This window comes from Felis catus, chromosome X (assembly GCF_018350175.1).
Source record: "Felis catus isolate Fca126 chromosome X, F.catus_Fca126_mat1.0, whole genome shotgun sequence".
Lineage (NCBI taxonomy): Eukaryota > Metazoa > Chordata > Mammalia > Carnivora > Felidae > Felis > Felis catus.
In genome coordinates this window covers 20,856,597-20,877,350 of record NC_058386.1, presented here as the reverse complement: position 1 = coordinate 20,877,350, position 20,754 = coordinate 20,856,597, and the positions used below count along the sequence as shown (strand labels likewise).

Here is a 20,754-nt window from a genome sequence, read left to right as displayed (position 1 = left end):
TAAAATAAAAAATTTTTAAAATGAGTGTCCTTTATGAAACAGCAAAAAGTTTCAGATTTTTCAGCTCCTGACCCTGAATACAAGGCTAATATTTTGTGTGACAAGAATTACACATAAGCCATGTCTACTGTATACTAAAGAATGAAGCTTACTCAACGGAAAGCACTTGTGCAAATGTTCAGACTTGCAAGCCAAACTAGCTGCCTTTCTCATAGAACACAGTTTTTCCTTACAAGAATGATGAGCCAACTACTACTATTCTAACTTGGGTCTTCAGCAGACAATTTCTCAAAAAAAACGGAGTGAACCTGCAACTTGAAGACAAACAAGTGTCAATATGTACTGCCTAAGGTAAAATTCAAACTTTTAAGCACAAATTAGAATTCTGGAAAACTCGTTGCGTGTGTGTGAGCTTGTCAGCTTTTCTATCCTTAAAGACTTTTCTAATGCTGATAGCAGGAAATATTTTAAAATGTGATTTTGAATAATCTACAATAAAATGCATTCAGTATTTGGAAGGTCTGTACAACTGCCAGAACTATCATTTCATAAATGGCCAATGCATAATGCTTTGCATGAGTAAAGTATCTATTCCAAGTACAACACAGACCAACAGATTTTAATGTGAGATTATGAAAAGTTCACTGATAAGGTTTCAGATTTCCCCATTACAAATAGCCTTTAAGAAAATACCACTTAGGTGAGACTGGGTGGCTCAGCTGGTTAAGCATCTGACTCTTGATTTTGGCTCAGGTCATGATCTCACAGTTCGTGAGTTCGAGCCCTGCATCAGGCTCTGTGCTGACAGTGCAGAGCCCGCTTGGGATTCTCTCTCTCTCAAATAAAATATGAAAAAAAATTTTAAAAATACCATTTAGATAATAGTGGTGTAGAATCAAAGGAGAATATATATATTACAACTATCTGAAAAAAGTAGTGAAATATTTCTCCTTTTTCCAACTACATATTTGTGTGAAAATGGATTTTCTTCCTATACTTCAACCAAAACCACACACGACAAGAGACTGGACATTCAAGTGGATATGAGAATCCAGATGTCTTCTACCAAACTAGACATTGAAGAGATATGCAGAATTGTAAAATGATGCCACTCCTCTGGCTAATTTTTCTTTGTTTTGAAATTCATAGTTATTTCAAGGAAAAATGTTATTTTTGAATCACATACTGGGCTTATTGCTATTTCTAAACAAATAAATGTTTTTAAAACTTCTCAGTTTTCATTTCTAACAGTAAATGTTAATACAGACCACACATAAAATCTCTTGCCGCCCTCAATATTTTAAGACCGTGCAAGTGTTCTGAGAGCAGGAACTCTGAGAAATGCTGTAGTAGGAATAAAGCAGGTTCTCCAAAGGGCGGCACACACCCATGTCATGTCCACTTTGTAAATCATACACTCAGGGCCAGAGAGTGCCTAGGAAATGCTCCACGTATTTGAATCTCCTCCAACCTGCATTATGTGGAGTCTTGATTGACTTGGATGGGTAATGCTGCGTAGAAATCTTAATCAATATAACTCTACTTAAAAAAAAAAAACCATTATCTTCTTCAACTGACTATACATCAGAGGAATGTTAAGAAATTCTGAATTTCATCTGACATACTTTCCAATTATTAGATTGAGGCTATTTGGGGATTTTACAAGCTAGTTTTCGAAGGCTTGATTTAAAAAAAATGTTTCCTGGTGGTTGAGGCTCAAGTTAGCTAGGGCTATACAAATCAGCTGTGAAGTACTTTGTGTTACTTTATAAAATATATTTAAGCTAAGATTGCAGTAATTCAGAAAATCACACCCAGTGTTTTTCCGTTGCTTTCAACAACAAGGGCTAAAATCTCTACAAAGGTAAATCTCACCACTTTACTCCTCCCTCCACCCAAGGCTAGCCTCCTATTTTCAATCCCTCCCAAGTTCACAAAAATATCGGTATCTACAGATAAACAGATATCCTGTCATAAAATCATCCACAACCAGTCACATAGACTGTTCTGCTCCACTCTCCTTTGAAAGCGGTAAAACATAAAAAGTGAACTGCTCACAAGTTTTCTTTAAAACTTGTTTATGTTTATTGTAAGTATTCAGAGAGATCAAGACACATCACCTCTGACATATAAATAGCTTGCTGTAAACAAGACTGAGGAAAAACTATGACACAGATAGGCCTTTCACCAGAATTTACTGTGCTTGGTGCAGCCGCTCTGGAAAAGTGTGTGGACATTCCTCAAAAAATGAAAACCAGAACTACCCTACGACCCAGCAATGGCACTACTAGGCATTTATCCACGGGATACAGGTATGCTGTTTCGAAGGGACACGTGCACCCCCATGTTTAGAGCAGCACTATCCACAATAGCCAAAGTATGGAAAGAGCCCAAATGTCCATCGACGGATGAATGGATAAAGAAGATGTGGTATACATATACAACGGTACGTGCATGGAACTAGAGGGTATTATGCTAAGCGAAATTAGTCAGAGAAAGACAAATATACGACTTCACTCATATGAGGACTTAAAGACACAGAACAGATAAACATAAGGGAAGGGAAGCAAAAATAATATAAAAATAGGGAGGTGGACAAAACATAAGAGACTCTTAAACATGGAGAACAAACAGAGTGTTGCTGGAGGGGTTGTGGGAGGGGGGATGGGCTCAATGGGTAAGGGGCATTAAGGAATCTACTCCTGAAACCACTGTTGCACTATATGCTAAGTAATTTGGATGTTAATTAAAAAAATATAATTTTAAAAATTAAAAAAAAAATTTAAAAAACAAAGGAAAAAAAAGAATTGATTGCGCTTGAATCACCACTGCAGAAATCCGTTTTATTTTTAAAAAGGTATAAAAATATGGGACAGTAAATATATCTTTGACAGACCATCACCATCTTGAAAACATGGACCTTGCCTTGCTCATTCAATTTTATATTCCCGAATCTAGCATTGTACTTATAAGAGGTAGTGCATGTTTGATGAATGGAAGATTAAGAAAGCAACTGAAGGGGCGCCTGTGGCTCAGTCGGTTGGGTGTCCGACTTCAGCTCAGGTCATGATCTCGCAGTTTGGGAGTTCGAGCCCCGCATCGGGCTCTGTGCTGGCAGCTCAGAGCCTGGAGTCTGCTTCAGATTCTGTGTCTCCCCCTCTCTCTGCCCCTCCCATATTCATGCTCTGTCTCTCAATAATAAACGATAAAAAATTTAAAAAAAAAAGAAAGCAACCAAATTCTTTTAATATTCACTGGACAACTGTTACTTGCCAGCCACTATGTCAAGTAAAATGGAGATTATAAAGATAGTGACTTAGAATTTTAGTTCTGCCACAGAAAAATGAATGCACAGTCCTGATCACACTATTACTATTACTGTGGTTAATAATAATGTCCCTGTAAATTGACAATTATTGCAGCTGAATGACGGATACATGGGGACTCATACTACTACTCTCTACTTTTAAGTTTAACAATTTCAATAGTAAAAACTTAAAAATCACAAGACTATAGACTGCTCATCAGAACTTGGACACTGCCAGTGTGCCTATGACTTCAGTTTCTTGGGATACTAGTAACACTGTCATTGTTCATATGAGAAGATGACAGCGGGGGGGCAATGGCCTAGGGGACACGTGCTCAGTGTTATTGTGCCTGTAATATGGTCATGTTTGGATTCAGCCTTCCAAACTCCTGCCGGGAACTCCTTGGAATACAAGGCCCACGTTTCTAAGAAGGTAGACAGTGTCAGGGATACAACCTGCGGAAGTGATGCAAAAAGTGATCAAGGGAAGACTGCAGTTTTAACTCTTCCTCACGCAAATTTCTGAGACAGACCAAACAAAATGTGAAAGGAAATCAGTGTTTAGATGTCACAAGTAAAGCCATGCCAACAGGTGAACATGGCATCACTTAAAGTGAAGAGCTAGTGCCAAAGCACATGTCCTCTTCTAATATTTACTTCTAGTTGTTTGTGCTTCTGTATATAAAAGAGTGTCTCTTTTTTTGCGACATTAAAGACATCACAGTTAAGGTGTAAGGAACAAATGGCTTATCTAAAAATAAATACTAATCCTAAGGATATGCATAGCAAATACTCATCTTCTCTAAAAACCAACAAATGCAAATTAAATCCAAAAGTGAGACACTTTCATATCACAGTGACAGCATTATTTTATTTAAATGTTATCAATGATATTATCACCAATGAACTACTACCAATACAAGGAAATCTGTGTGACACTGGCACACACATTTTATTTAATCAATTGGTTATCACCCTTTTACAAAGCAATGTGGCAAGAGCTGTACAGATATTCCTGCATTTTTTTATTTTCAGAAAGAGAGAGCAGGCAGAAGCAGAGAGGAAGGGGTAGAGGAAGAGAGAGAGAGAGAGAGAGAGAGAGAGAGAGAGAGAGAGAGAGAGAGAGAGAGAGAATGAATCCAAAGCAGGCTCCATGCTCAGCAAAGAGAATGACATACAGGGCTCAATCCCACGCCCCAGGGATCACGAGCTGAGCCGAAATCAAGAGTCAGATGCTCAACCAACTGACCCACCCAGGTGCTCCAGGTAGTCCTATCTTTTGACTCAAATATTTCACGCCAAGGAACCTAAACTAAGAATATAATTCATTCAGAAGCAAAAAGATAAAGAAGGAAAGATGTTCAATCTGGTTATTTATAATATCAAAACTAATGTAAATAATCAGACAAAATTTTTAAATAAAGATGTATCAGTGAAATACAAAATTAACATGATCATTTTTAAGACAACATAGAAATGTGGCAAAATCTGTTTATGTTAAATAAAAAACACATTTCCTTGGGGTGCTGGGGTGGCTCAGGTGGTTAAGCGTCCGACTTCGGCTCAGGTCATGATCTCACAGTTCTGAGTTGGAGCCCCATGTCAGGCTCTGTGTGCTGACAGCTCAGAGCCTGGAGCCTGCTTCCGATTCTGTGTCTCCCTCTCTCTATGCCCTTCCCCCACCTGTGCTTTCTCTCCCTTTCTCAAAAATAAATAAAATGTAAACAAAAACACATTTCCAAATAATATGTATTGTAATCGCTTCAATGTAAAAGTACGTTTCCAAGAGTAAGAAAATGTGCAAAAATGACAGGCATCACCTTAACATAAGGTATCATGAAGGTATCATTAGAGTTTTAACTCTTAACTCTTCCATTTTATATCATCATCAAATTCTTTTTCATTAAAATTCTTTTTTTCTATCGGCTCTGACAACATAATCTATCACAGAATGGATAAAATGGTATTTGCAGAATTAGCTTCTGTATATGTAAGGGTACTCTTCAAATGGAGGGAAAAAAGGAGATCTGCAAACTAACATCTTATATTACACAGCACTTTGGAAACCAAGGTTTTATTTTTCAAATTAGGTAAGAAAAAAATATTCCCTATTTTCAACAACTCAAACTGTCCACAGAGTCTAAATTACATAGTTTAAAAAGAAAATAAAAGCACAAGTGCTCTGGCTATACAAAAAATGCTATCGCCATCTTAATTCTAAATAACTATGTCCCACAAAAGCCCTCTCATTACAATACCTCTAAGGATCCCCTTCTGTGAAAGTCACACATACACACACACTCTTGTCTCTGTCTCTAAGCTTACAGGCTGTCCTCTGCAAACAAGTATAGATGAGAACGAGGACCATGGAGAAGGTAATACTCGTTAGTTCCCTAAACATCAACTAGGTCACGCCACACAATCTCTGGAAACAAGGCTTCCACCAAGTAAAAGATGGAGACAGGGCAGTGCCAGCAGCTGGAAGAGGAAGCGGTATGCTAATGCTCCATTGGGGAGATAGTTGTTAAGCGGCTTTCATCACCAGCTAGAATTTATTTCGATTGCAAGGATGAGGTGGTTCTTCAACTATCTGAAGGAGGCGAAAAACACATGGCAGCAGCTGGGCTCAGCAATAAATGCTACATTTACCTTGTTAATTTCAAACTGGCTCACTGGGACACTGCCATTTAGCACATTCTCTCCAATTTCTATTAACCTCTTCTGAATGTTTTCCACTATAGTGTCTCGGCTTTGATCAGAAAGAATCTGACCAAGGACAAAGCTGCAAAAAAAGAGAAGGATTCATTTTTTTAATATTATACTTTATTAATAAAGGAGAGAAAAGGAAGATAAATGCCATTAGATTTACATGTGGACAAGAGCTGTACTAAAAGCTAACATGAGCGTTAATGTCCAAAAGGCGGTTACTATTTGTTTTTTTACATGAACTCTCCGAAAGGTTTACCAACCTTGGAACGTCAGGTTTGCCCTTAAACATACAGACCCTTTTTCATTTAGCAGCTAATGCTTCACACAAAATGTGCACTGAGAAAGGTATGTGTTCCATCCACAAGTGCATTTATGCAGCTACAAAATTCACAAGCAGTTATATTCTGCTCACAGGCTAAAATTTTAAAAGAAAAAATTGGACTTTCCCCATAAAGTAGCAAGATATTATTTCTGGTATCACCAAGCTGAGATGACCATTAACTGGGTAAGCAGAAATATGTTGCTCTTTACACAAAATTTTTTAAAAAACCAAAGATTTCAAACTTTTCTTTCTTTGGCTTCATTATATTGCTCAGTGTTCCCCAACCTTATGCTATCGCTGAAAAACTTCCTATTATTCTACCAGACCCCCTCAAAAAAAAAAAAGGGAAAAAAGAAAAAGAAAAGGAGTAAGGAAGCCAATATTTTATCCATTTCTGAGAAAATGCAGAGCAAGGCTTTGACAGCTGCATTATAATTTGTCAGAAAAAGAACCCTGACAAAAACATTTGTATAGCTTTAATTACTAATACATTTCTAACTCAGAGAAATTTACTTCTATTATGATGCATCTTTTCTTAGAAAACACAAAGCTGAAGAGAACACTCTAATCGACATTCTATACAAAGTAGTTTCATCTTTGGGTACATTTGGGGGCAATGAAGCATTTCAAACTTCATTTCATAAAAGGCTAACAGTGACCTATACTCCGATGATCAACTTTGCCTAATCAAGAGTGGTTTTGCAGAAGCAACAACTGCTCAATCTCCCAATGTGGAAAGCAAGAGGGAGACTGGAAAACAAGTAAAAAGTGTGAATATTCAGCAATATTAAGATTAATTTAAAATTTTGCTTTAAAGTAAAAAGTTCTATTTTCAGAATTGGGCAGGTTCACAAAACAGGAATATCTAGAAAGATGGTACATTAAATACATATAGATACAGGTTTTTTTAAATGGGTGCTTTATAAATTAATGTGACTCTTTAAAAAAAAAAAAAAGAGGTCTTGGGGAGCCTGGGTGGCTCACTTGGTTAAACGTCTGACTCATGATTTTGGCTCAGGTCATGGTCTCATGGTTATGAAATCAAGCTCCATGTCAGGCTCTGTGCTTGGCATGGAACCTGCTTAAGAGTCTCTCTCTCCCTCTCCCTCTGCCCCTCTTCGTTCATGTATGCGCACGCTCTCGCTCTCTCTCTCTCTCAAAAAAAAAAGAAAAACAGGCCTTAGTATCACCATTTCCAGTCTCAGATGCAAAGCTAGGGGGTCAGCCATGACATTTATTATTTCTGAGGTACGTAGGGTATTTGAGACCCAGCTCTTAAATTAACCTGATAGGAATTTTTTTCTAGATATTCCTAAGAATCTTTATACACAAAAGATACAGTTGGGAACAAAGTCTCACTCCATGGTGCACTTTGAAGCCCAGAATATTTAAGTCAAAACATGGGGACACCTTAACAACTATGTTCCTCCTAAAGACCTCCTAAAGAGGTTCTATGATGATTCAGGAACACAGCACAAGGCACTTTCTAGTAAGAATAGGAAAGCAAAACAAAACAGAGACAAGCCAACACCAATGAAACCAACTCTGCAGGGAGCTAATATGTGAAGGTTTACCCTCATCATGAGTCACAACTCCTAAGATGTATCTTACAGCAAGTACCTCTCACTGAGTGAATTTGGCTTCTTCTAAGTTTTCATCTACCTGGAAAATTCCACTCCCAATAAGTGAGGAGCATTAATACGTAAAAAAGAAGTTGGGTCCTTGCGCTTGGCAGAATCATACATCTTGTCCGTGTCATCACTATGTGAAGTTTTTAAAGACAAACAACAAAAGCACACATGAAAGCCGAACTCACTTTCCAGTTTCTTTAGCAAGATCACACCAATCTCTTCTAACTATATCTAATCCTTTTAGCTCCTGTTTGGTGATGTAATTCCCATCCGACGTTGGCTCAACAACCAGAGCGGCGTATTTCTTTTTCTTCAGCAGTAGCAGAGACTTGAAAACACCATCGATGTCTATTTCAAGCAATCTGTACAACTTATTCACTTCACTTTTTACCTGTGAAAATTTCGACCATTAATACTAGCTTCTCAAACATCCACTAGGGAGATGAACATGCTACAAATTCCCAAGAGTTAATCTAAACAGAACTTGAATGCACACAAGATTAGAATGCATTTACTCAGGTGATACAGAACACAGTATTATGTTGAGTATGATGCAAAACCATTCAAAGAGCACAGGGACAAAAACAGATTAAAAAAAATACACCATAACATAAATATATCATCCCACTCAACCAAAGGACAGAATTAGCTGGGTCTGCCGCAGGAAATTTATGAAAATTATGAAATAGTCTTCTTGAATCTAAAAACGAAAGTCAGAGGTGCTTCAGTGGCTCAGTCGGTTAAGCATTCGACTTCGGCTCATATGATTTCACGGTCCGTGGATTCGAGCCCCGTGTCAGGCTCTGTGCTGACAGCTCAGAGCCTGGAGCCCACTTCGGATTCCGTGTCTCCCTCTCTCTCTCTCTCTGCCCCTCCCCCGCTCATGCTTTGTCTCTCTCTCTCAAAACTAAATAAACATGAAGAAAGATAATAAAAAATAAAAAATAAATTCATTCTTACTTACCTTCAAACTACTAAATTAGAAAGATTAGATAGTTTAACAAGTAGATACGTGGCCAGAAACAAGTAAAACTTTTGACTATGAAAATAATGTCTAAGATCTCCTCGTACCTGTATGTTAAACAAAACATGACCTGCTCTTTATTGACAGGATCAAGGCACAGCCAATCACCCAGGGAAAATACACAGCTTTTTGAAGTGCAACATGAGGACAGTACGTGTCGCTTGCTCTCAGATGAATGCTATAGGCCAAACTTCACACATATTAATGGAGAAAGGCAGGAAGTTCTTACTCTGGAAGATGATATCTTAGTTCTAGGTTACTGGGACAATATCTTAACATAGCAAGTACTCAAGAAACCTTGACTGCAATAAGGGGGCAACAAATGATTACTTTCAAACGTCCACTTGCCTTTTCAAATATATTTTAAGTACTCCTGTAAAAATTATAACGTGTGTACATGTATGTATGTATGTAGGCAGGTATTTCTCCATATCTGTCAGTGTATAAAATCCACCTGAACGCTATTAGAGATGTTTCTCCTCATGCATGATAATGCGATAAGTATAAACACGACCATATTTTAAATTTACATTAAAAACTTTTTTTTTGCTTTCTTCTTTTATCAGAAAGTAGACATAGGGTGTGAAGCAGTGTGCCTCCCTCTTGCAAGACCCAGAGATATCACTGTAGCCAGGCCTAAGCCCAACATCACGAAGGTGTGACAAGAACACCACAGCCACCAGCCTTAGAAACAAGATGAAAACATCTCAGACTCTCTTCAAAGCAAAAATGTATTTATCATTTAAGGAAAAAACACCCTCCTTTGAATTTTACCCTTAATACAAACAACTGGATTAGAAGCTAAGAAAAATAAGATGAGGAGCTGAGAAGCACTACATTTATTATTTTCTGAAGCACATGTGTACATATACATGTTCCATGTTAAAAGAGAATTCACTAAAGTAGGTAAAACAGATAATTTCATCAAATTACATCACCTTGTTTCCCAATTTATACACTTCTTCCAGATTGGTGCTATTGGTGTTTATCATAATTGAATCTGTATCTCCATAAATAACTTCAAGATTCATCTAATAAAAAGCAAAAATTATAAAAGTTAACAACAAAAACAGAGTGATCAGCATAAACAAAACTCAAGATTACCCATACTACAGAAATTACACGTTCCACTGATTTTTCAAAAGCTTATGTTTATTCTTGTCCATATTGTCAATATGTCCATATTGTCCATATCTTGTCCATATTGAGTACAATCAATAAACCAATAAACCCATAAACCAATAAACTAGAAAGGAAAGCCACTATCACATTAAGAAAGTCTACCTAATTTTCTTAAAACAGACAGTAGAGTGGCAGGGGAAATGTCTAGTTTCAACTGAAACAAACTGTGGAACTGAATAATATAAAGGAGGATAAGAGACTAGGAAGGGGGGTGTCTATATCTATCCACTGTATCATGAGCTTAGTGGTCACCGCAATTTATAAAGCAGAAACATAATGGGTTTTTAAAATGCAGGGGCACAAATCCATATGAAATTTGTAACAGTTTCAAACAGTATTTAGGAGAATACGAAGACTGCCAAAAAAAAATCAATCATAACAAACAACACTACAGCACATACAGTATAAAGGCCTGGAAGTAAACTCTAATTAGCACTGTTACTAATTTGCTTGAAACACTCACATATAGGCTTCAAGCAGCGCCTAGATCATATCAGTGTTAGTAAAAGAAAAAAGCTATAATCCATTAGCAGGGATTATAAACGTAAACTAGGCATCCTAAGAAGCCATTTCCAGTCTGTTTGGGTTACAATTTTCCTTGAATACAAAAACGTCACCAGGTATGATATTTAAGAGTCATTGTATGATGAAAATGCTCAGCATTACCTTCTGCACCATCTCTTTTGTATGCATCAAAATCTAAATGAAATAAAAAGTCAAGATTAGTACATAACATAGTTACAAAACCATAAACATAAGTACACAGAGATAAATATCCCAATGACTGGTCATACATTTTAAAGCTCTTGATGGTTTTCCAACCACAACCCTCAAAATAACAGTAATATCAACACAATCTAAAAGTAAGGTGGCCTCTATGCTGATTCACAGCCAGAGATATGTAAGTAGATCTACTGTAAAAATCTACTTAAGTTCTATCTTTAATAAACACGTGTAATAAAAACATCCCATTATGATAAGGCAAAGAGGTAAACTAATTCTCATTATTAATATTTAAATATAACTATGTGGCTTAAAAAAAAAAAGCTTCACAGAGCATTTCAAATCTGGCAATTCTTACCCAGAATGTTAAAAATTAGTGGAAAAAAAGGGGGGGAGCCTGGGTGGCTCAGTTGGTTAAGCATCCAGACTCTTGATTTTTGCTTGGGTCATGATCTCACGGTTGTGAGATCAAGCCCCCTGTTGGGCTCTGCACTGGAGGCATGGAGCTTGCTTGGGATTCTCTATCTGCCCCTCCTCTAATCATGCTCTCTCTCACTCTCAAAATAAATAAATAACCTTACAAAATGAAAAAAAAAAGTGAAAAAGATATATACACAGTAGATTTAAATTTCTTCTCTCGATTGTAAATTTCTTAAAGACAGAGAGTAGACCTTTACATATTCTCTGGAGTTAGCACAGTGCCCAGGCCAGAGGCAGGGCTCAGTAAGTATTCAATGAATAAAGACAAACATCTACATAATATCTGTAGATAGTTCTGTCCATTGGCCCATATAGCTGCAAACTGGAAACATGTATTACAGAGCCCTATAAACCCTGAACTTACAATTATCTTTCACATCTACCCCTGACTTTCCATTTCCACTGCTTCCTCCCCTTTATTACAGTCTAATTTTGCTCAGGCATTCACTGTCCTTTGTTCTTAGGGAAGAAAGCCCTTCCTCTGTCCTGGGGGTGGTGGGTGGTGGTGAATATGGATCAGGCTAATCAAGGTTTTCTTTTTTTAAACGTTTATTTATGTTTGAGAGAGCAAACGGGGGAGAAGCAAAGAGAGAGGAAGAGAGAGAATCCCCAGCAGGCTCCACACTGTCACCACAGAGCTCAACCTGGGGCTCGAACTCACAAAACATGAGACCATGACCTGACCTGAAGTCGGACCCTTAACTGACTGAGTCACCCGGGCGTCCCACTGGCTGTACGGTGGAATCACCTGGGAAGCCATAAAAACAAACAGACAAACACCAATACCTGGCCCTCATAATGTTCTGGAAAAAGCTCTTCAGGTATTTATGTTGCAGGCCAGGCTAAGGACCACTGGCCTAAGATAATCATGATAATGCCCTTCTGAAAAGTTTTTAGTTGACAGTTTGTCCCCTCCCTAACTAGTCCACAAGCTCCTGGAGGCCAGAGCACATGTGTGTGCCTAACTCCAGGCTTCACATGTAACAGGTACTCAAAAAACTGTGTGCTAGTTGACTGACAGTTCTCATAGTAATCCCAATTACTTTTCTGAAATTCAGTTAACTCCTAAAAAACATTCACACTCCTCCACTTCACCTTCTTTTTTAAACATTTAAATTGCAGAGAAATGCATTGTGGGAGAATATATGACAATTCCTTTGGGAAGAGGGCAATAACGAGATCAACCAACTTAATCATCGTGAGGACAGAACTGCTCATCACAAGTTCTCTTCACCCTCCGCCCCTCCCACCACACTAAGCTTAGCCTTCCTCATCACAATGGACAGCTCTATAAGGTAACCAGTACCTAAGTAAAAATACCACAGACACCATCCGTCAACCTTTCACTGAAACTCCACGTAAGTGGTAAGCAATTTCCTCTACTCTTCTTTCACACCATGAACGAAACCTACTATGTTGTCCTTGAGCGTACCTTCAACGTGTAGTGGCAACCTTCACCCTCCATCAACCGCCTCTATTCTCTCCTGCCACCAACTCACAACCATTTCCAAGCACAATCTGAGGGCTGCTACCAAAACAATTTTCTCTTTGGTGGCAGAAACCTCTTGTTGGATCTTTTGTACAAAAAATGGTAGAAAACTAAGCAAAAGGGGCGCCTGGGTGGCTCCCTCGGTTAGGCGTCCGACTTCGGCTCAGGTCATGATCTCACAGTCTGTGAGTTCAAGCCCCGCGTCGGGCTCTGAGCTGAGCGCTCAGAGCCTGGAGCCTGCTTCCGATTCTGTGTCTCCCTCTTTCTCTGTCCCTCCCCCACTCATGCTTTGTCTCTCTCCCTCTCTCAAAAATAAATAAGCGTAAAAAAATAAAAAAGAAAAAAAAAAGAAAACGAAGCCAAATATAAAGACTATACCGTAACTGCTTTGTTTTCACCCTAATACTTTATCTTAGAGATTATTCATCTACACATAAAGACCTGCCTTATTCTTTTTTAACAACTATACAGTGTCAATCGATGATTTAACTAGTGCTCTAGTAATAAACACGTAGGTTGTTTCTGATCTTTACCTGTATAACCACACTTCAACAAATAATCCTTATACACATGTAACCTGCCAGTAACAAGATAAACTCCTATAAGACTTACTGGGTCAAAGGTTATATCGGTTCAAGTTTTTTATAAAGATAGCCAAATAGCTCTCAACCGACGTTACACCAATTTCTGAGGGTAGTTTTATCACCATCTTTCCAAGGGACCTCAACAGTAGCTTTTCAGTGGACCTGAGCTCCATCTTAGGCTCCAGGTCCTTAACCACAGCTCATCAACTCTTCAGTCCATTCAATAGGAGACCTGAACCAGGCTGAGCCTGACTTTTCATGCTTCTTCACTAAGCACTTCTGGGTGGTGGGTACCAAAGTGCCCTGTCCAGACTTATGCTTGCCCAAGCGCTAACGAGGATGACCAGAAAGCCACCCTTGATTCACACTGTTCACTGGGAGGGCTCAGCTGTTAGGTGCCCTGTGGGCTACCAAACTCTTAGTATCTAGCAGAGGTCCTGGTGCACAGTGGCTATTAATGAATATTTGTAAAATGCTGAATGACTAATCCTAAGGAGTGGGCAGTATTATTAATCCCATTTTACAGTTGAGTAAAATTAGGCTCTACCATCTTACCCAAAGTAACAGAAATAGGCAACAGCTTGATCTAGAAACAGGACCTTACGTCTCATTTTCTTTTCAGCATGTTTCATTGCCTTGTTAAAAAGCCCATACCACATGAATGTTCGGGAAGCCAACAGTCAAAAATTTATATACATCACGGGTATTTCCCCCATTAAGGAAATTCATTTCTAAAAGAAGCCACAAGTATCAAGAAAAGTCTACTGGACACAAGGTACAGTGATTACAAGATGTCCGTTTGTAAGTTCACTTCAAATTGACAAGCCTAATATTAAAGCTCCCCGTTCTGACAGAAAATCATTTTCTAAGTGCCAACAGCTAGGAAACAGGGCTATAAAGGCTTGCTAAATTCATTAATAAGGCAGTCTGCAGTTATCTGATTTCACAGCAACACCTGCATATTTATCTACTCATTACCAATTGGATGATGGAATTTTTTCAAGCACATTTCAAAAATCTGCCAACTTCAAGTGTAAAAAAATAAACTTTGTGGTTAATTTTTCCCTTAACAAAGTACAGCTGTTGAGAATAATTGTTCAAGATCTTACCCTGTAATGTCAACTGCAGCAGAACAAAGAGTATTTAATTAGCAAATCTATCCAGTAATTCAACACCTATTATATAAAATGCCTTCGTGATTTTATTCAGGATAATTTGCTAAGAGGGTTATTACTGACATTCAGATGGAATTTAAAATTCCTACGCAAGTCGAGTCATAATAGCAGTAATGATCTCCCCAATCAGGAGATTCGGTGTCACACAAGGCTCTCTTGCAATGCAGCAGCCGATTTCCTGACTTCTTAATTCCTGGGCTCAGCTCAGTGAGAGCCCTTCATGCCGATATTTCAGTCAGCAATACATCTTTAATGGGACTCTATTAAAATAACTAGAACAAAAATGACTTTTTTTTGGTTAAAAAGAATGACAGCACTGCCATCATATCAATCATTGCAGGCTTTGCAGAACAGTGCCGTTAGGGGAAAAGAGGAGGGGGAAACAGGAAAGGAGTGGGGCTGGGGGTGGGGAGAGCAATAATTAAAATAATACGAAAAAGTATTTTAACCCCAATCTGAGCCTCTGAAGGCTGGTGGAGGGTGGTGGGGACTAAAAGGAAATGTAAAGTGTATTTTAAAAAACTTTTCAAAAAAAATAATGTATTCAGGAATACACCCACGATGTGGTTTACTAAGCAGAAAGAGCAGGTTTATGATGCCGGGTTTAACAGCAGCAGCAACCCTAAGCCCAACTACTACTGAAGTGTGTATTTACAGGTTCCCCTAACAGGGTCAGGATAAAGCTGGGCTCCTTACTTTCTGCCAGGACGGAACACGTGTGTCTGGCAATGCATTTAAAGGTTACAAAATGGTTTCAGATGCTATTACAGACTAACACTGTGCTTATTAATGCTACAGAGGAGCAAGAAAACACCACTTTTCCACAGTTAAAAACAAAGTTTCAAGCTCCTTTTCCAAAAGCACAGGTCCATCACAGTGATATCTACTAACAAGAAACCCACTTTGATGACAGATGATGGTCGACGCTGCAGACGCTCAACAGAAATCTTACAAGTTAAGAAAATGTTGGGAAAGGTCAAATCCTAAACAAATAATGCATGAAGAGAATGACAACTGAAATCTCAGTGGCTTTAGGATTCTTCTGTTACTGATGACATAAAATTAGAAATAAACTGGAAAGGCTTTTTAAAAAAATACATTAGCATAAGAGGGGTAGCAAAATGAATGGTTTTGAAGGATAGGGAAGAGAAGAGTAGAAGAAATATAAATATTATGATATGTGGTAATCCAACCATTATGTAAGCTTTCCTAGTCCCAATTTCAGCAGTTTCCAAGCAGGACTCTGTGATACTCAGTTCTCCCACTTGGCAAACATGTATTTCATCCTCATTATATTTGACTGTCTTTTTCTTATTTTCCTTTTACCTGTTATTCCTAGATGTGTGTCTTCTCTATAAGATGTTCAAGGAGCATAGGCTATGGATTTAATAAGCACCCTACCTTCTGTCTTCACCACTTAACATTCCTGTCACACTGGGTTCCTTCCTTATTACCTTAAAACTGGAGTTTTACCTTCTGTGAAACTGGGATTAAAACTACCACCCAGGTCCCTGAGGTAGATGGGAATAAGAAATCTGTGCTGAAAACGTGGTTAGCAAAGATAAAACATTATACAAAAACAAGTTTAGAAAAAAGTTCGCGGTTGGAGCACCTGGGGGGCTCAGCTGGTTAAGGGTCCGACTTCAGCTCAGGTCATGATCTTGCGACTCGTGAGTTCGAGCCGCACATCAGGCTCTGCACTAGCGGTGCTTGGGGTTCTCTCTCTCCCTCTCTTTCTTTGCCCCTTTCCTACTTGCGCTCTCTCTCTCTCTCTCAAAAAAAAGTTGGGGGTCTGAAATGTGAGTACTGGTCTAAACTGCCAATTAGTAGCTAAGTGATTTAGAAACAATCTGAGTCTTCTCTCTAGATCTTAGATTCCTCATTTCTAAAATGAAGAGGCTGGGATTCCTCCCAGATGTAAAAATCTAGAATCCAAGTTTGACATGTAAAAATACCTCTTCCTTCTATCTGGTTGTTTTGTCTTTCAACCATATTCAGTCCTTTTTTTTTTTTAATTTTTTTTAGTGTTTTTTTTTTTTTTTTAATTTATTTTTGAGACAGAGACAGAGACAGAGCATGAGCAGGGGAGGGGCAGAGAGAGAGGGAGACACAGCATCTGAAGCAGGCTCCAGGCTCCGAGCTGTCAGCACAGAGCCCAATGCAGGGCTCAAACTCACGGAGTGTAAGATCATGACCTGAGCCGAAGTGAGACGCTCAGCCGACTGAGCCACCCAGGCACCCCCATATTCATTTCTTTAGTATTGGGAAAGGAGGCACTAATATGTCCAACAAAGACCATCAGCATTACAAGAATATATCATATCCTAGGTTACTTTTGAAGGCTATGTGGTTGTAAAATAACTAGAAATATACAGGTTCTGACAAGTTCTCTGCATATAGCTTTATGCACTTAGCACAACTGGGTGGGTATATGTACAAAATATAAAACATTTGACACCCTCTGCTGATATCTCCCCCTCTTGCTCAGAAGAATACACACACATACACATATATACATCAGGGTTTCTCAACCTCAGCACTACTGATTGACATTTTAGGCTGGAGAACATTTTGTCACGGGGGGCTGTCCCCGGCCTCTACCCACTAGATGTAAGTAGCATGCATGCGCGCGCCCAAGTGCTCTCTCTCTCTCCAGCTGTGACAGTCAAAATTATCTCCAGATATTGCCAAATGTCTCCTGGGGGACAAAAATGCCCCTGGTTGAGTAACACTTTCTCTCTCCAAGCCCATTTTCCACCGTCTGTCCCACAAGCATTCATTCCTAAACTGCATCCATCTTCTCCAAACCCTCCCCAGCTCCAAACACGAGAAATGGCCCCTCCAAGAGCCTCGAACTGAAACAAAGGGCTGACTTCCTTTCTAATCCAACGAACTAACAAGTCTCACATAAGACTCTGTCTTTCCAGGGTGGCTTCCTGCCAATGTGCTCTCCCTCCTTCTGGCCCTCACCACTCAGACTACCTTGTCTCCAGCTTCACGACCTTTCAATTCATTCTTCACACTTTTCCGGTGTTCTTTTTCAAATGCACTCTTTGCGATGAAATTCAAATCCCTTAGCTTGACCCAAGACTCATGATGTACTTGAAGCTGACCTCATCTTCGAATGCTTCCCACATGCATACTTCAACTCAACCTTCCTGAAATATTTTGAGTTCCATGGACGAGCCATGCTCTTTTCTTGCTTCTGTGCTTTTCACATGCTGTTTCTCCACACTGGTCCAAAGTGTGGGTTCAGAAGTTAGGCTGTGTAATGGTTAATTTTATGTGTCAACTTGGCTAGGCCAGTGATAATCAGTTATGTGGTCAAACATAAGTCTAGAAGGCTTTCTTGTTTTTGTTTTTTTGTTTTGTTTTTACATGAGACCAATATTTAAATCAGCAGACCTTGAGTAAGCAGATTACCCCCCACCATAACGTGGGTGGACCTCACCCAATCAATTTCAAGGCCTTAAGAGAATAAAGAACAAAGTCCCCTGAAGAAGCTGCAGATTTCAGACTGAAGCCGAAACATCAACTCAGGTGCTGTGTGTTTGGGTTTCCAGCCTGCTCACCTGCCCTGAGAGTTCAGTCTTGCCATCCCCTACAATCACATGAGCCAATTCCTTAAAATCAATCATTCAATTAATCAATCAATCACTCTCCCCTCCCACACCCTCCACAACCCTCCCCCCCCACCAAAATGATTCTGTTTCTCTGCAGAATGCTGACTGATACAGGCTACTTATAAGTTCAAAACCTAACAGCACTGCTTAAAAGCTGTGTGACCTCAGGCACACAATATAACCTCTCTGTGCCTCCAACTCTTGACTGTAAAATGGAGATGATAACCACAGCTTCCCTACAAGATGGCTACTGTGAACATTAAATGTAACATATGTAAACTATTTTCTACAGTTCCTGGTACATAAGTGCTTATAAACATTAGGTATTATTATCACTTAAATGTCTACTTATTTTACAAGGAACTTCACACCATCAGAGAAGCCTCTCTGGCCTCCCCAACTAAATGAAATTAAGGAGTACATTATTAGTCCAATTTAGCCCTCAAAGTCCTCTGTGTATACCCAGAGCACACTGCTCTAATACAAAGGGAAGTAAGACACTATAAGCAAATTATAAACAGAGATCATGTCTTAGCGATTAAACCTAACACAATGCCTGGCACAGGGATGCAATAAACATTTATCTTTTATGTTCTAATAAAAGGAGGCAAACCCAGGTGGTCTAACATGAGAAGAGCAAAGCAATGAACTGATAAATCCATCTCCACAACAAATGGACCCTAAAGGTAGTTGCAGTAAGTGGCAATTAAACCCATACACAGTATGCATTTAAAAGCTAACTCTTTTGGGGTGCTTGCATGGCTCAGATGGTTAAGCAGCCAACTTTGGCTCAGGTTATGATATCACGGTCTTCGGTTTCGAGCCGCGCATCAGGTTCCGTGCTGACAGCTCAGAGCCTGGAGCCTGCTTCAGATTCTGTCTCTCCCTCTTTCTCTCTCTGCCCCTACCCTACTCGTGCTGGCGCTCTCTCTCTCTCTCTCTCTCTCTCTCTCTCTCTCTCTCTCTCTCTCTCTCTCTCTCTCAAAATTGAATAAACATTACAAAATATTATAAAAGCTAGCTCTTTCAGGGGCTCCTGGGTGGCTCAAGTTGGCTGAGCGTGTAGCTCTAGGTATCGGCACAGGTCATGATCTCACAGTTCATAGGTTCCAGCCCAGTGTTGGGCTCTGTGCTGACAGAGGAGCCTACTTGGGATTCTCTCTCTGCCCCTGCCCTCCTTGTGCACTCTCTAAACAAACAAACAAACAAACAAACTTTAAGAAATTGTTTAAAAGCTAGCTCTTTCCGTCCAAGAAGTGAAAAGTGAATCCGTTTTAACCCCACCTTCAAGCACAATGCATGTTAGATAAACAAATATTCACTCATGAGAAATGAATTTCTACCCCAATGATAAAGCCCCATTAAATATAAGCTTGACTAAAAGTGTAACTCTCCTACACAACTCTTTCCAGATAAACTGATTTTCTTTTAAATCCATAATTTACAACCTAGACGTTCCGATAGCTCATGTGTAAAGAATATAAAACACACTGAATAAACAAAGCTTTCTGAAAGGTTTCTCCTCCCTAACACATATATTCATAATATTTATGAGTATCTCTCGATTACTGCCCTAAAATGTGTCAAGGCTCTAATATTGACTTAAAAAACTTAAAATACTATGGTCTGTGGCACTGTGTGAAATGGAAAGTGAACTTCTCCCTTCTCTTCTCATTTCTTGCCCTGAAAGATTTATTCCTCTTGTGGACTTAAAAAAAAAAAAAAAAAAGTTTGACTTTTAAAAAACTGTTTTCACCTTTAAATAAAACTTCCTTTCACAACATTCTTACTCTCTGTTCCTCCTCCACACCAACCTCCATCCAGTTCAGAAACTCATGTCCCCTAGGCTTCACTTGAACTTCTGTGCATTACTGCCATACTTGGGATTATCTCTGACACAGGACCCTGGAGAGTGTGCAGAGCTGGCTTTAAAGCACACTTGAGCTAAATCTACTCACTGACACAAGAGTTCAAGTGTGAGCCTACACTCTTAAATATTACATCTCCAAAAAATACCCAAACCCTAAGACACCAAGGTTGAAACTTGGAGCAGGAGATATTAACCTAAGGTCAAGAAATGTGAACATTCTTGAAACCATAAGGAAAAATTTGAATGTGTGCTTACATGCGTTTTTCTAGGAAGAGGGTCCACATTCCATCAGATTTGAAACTGTGATTCATTTAAATTTAAGTACCGCTGAAGATGCTCCAATTAGCTGGAAGAGTCGAGCTTTCAGATTTCTCAGAATTCACATAATGTCCATGAGACTAGAAACACCCCTACACAAAGGTCTTTGCCTCCCGCTTTGGAGCTGGGTATTTTCAGCCCCTACCAGTGTTATTTCCCTCACAAGAAAACACGGACACGTCAAAAGGCTCAGATTTGGTTCCCTGATTGACTCCTCACATAACTCATCTGGGAGGCTAATTAAGACACGGCCAAACTATGTCCGCGCTTTAGTGAACATCGGCGCTCAGGCAAGTTTCACACACCCTGATTAAAAT

General features: G+C 39.2%; 1 protein-coding gene across 3 annotated transcripts in view; it reads right to left on the bottom strand.

The window, feature by feature from the left end:
* POLA1 (DNA polymerase alpha 1, catalytic subunit) overlaps window positions 1-20,754 on the bottom strand; it is a 302,724-nt gene that overhangs the window by 176,215 nt on the left and 105,755 nt on the right. For all 3 annotated transcript variants that reach the window (XM_006943631.5, XM_019823691.2, XM_045051163.1), the window contains exons 27-30: window positions 10,842-10,874; window positions 9,932-10,024; window positions 8,155-8,360; window positions 5,957-6,089 (exon numbers count right to left, since the gene is read on the bottom strand). In XM_006943631.5, the coding sequence (XP_006943693.1) occupies window positions 5,957-6,089; window positions 8,155-8,360; window positions 9,932-10,024; window positions 10,842-10,874 (465 nt within the window). The remainder of the gene's footprint in view (window positions 1-5,956; window positions 6,090-8,154; window positions 8,361-9,931; window positions 10,025-10,841; window positions 10,875-20,754) is intronic.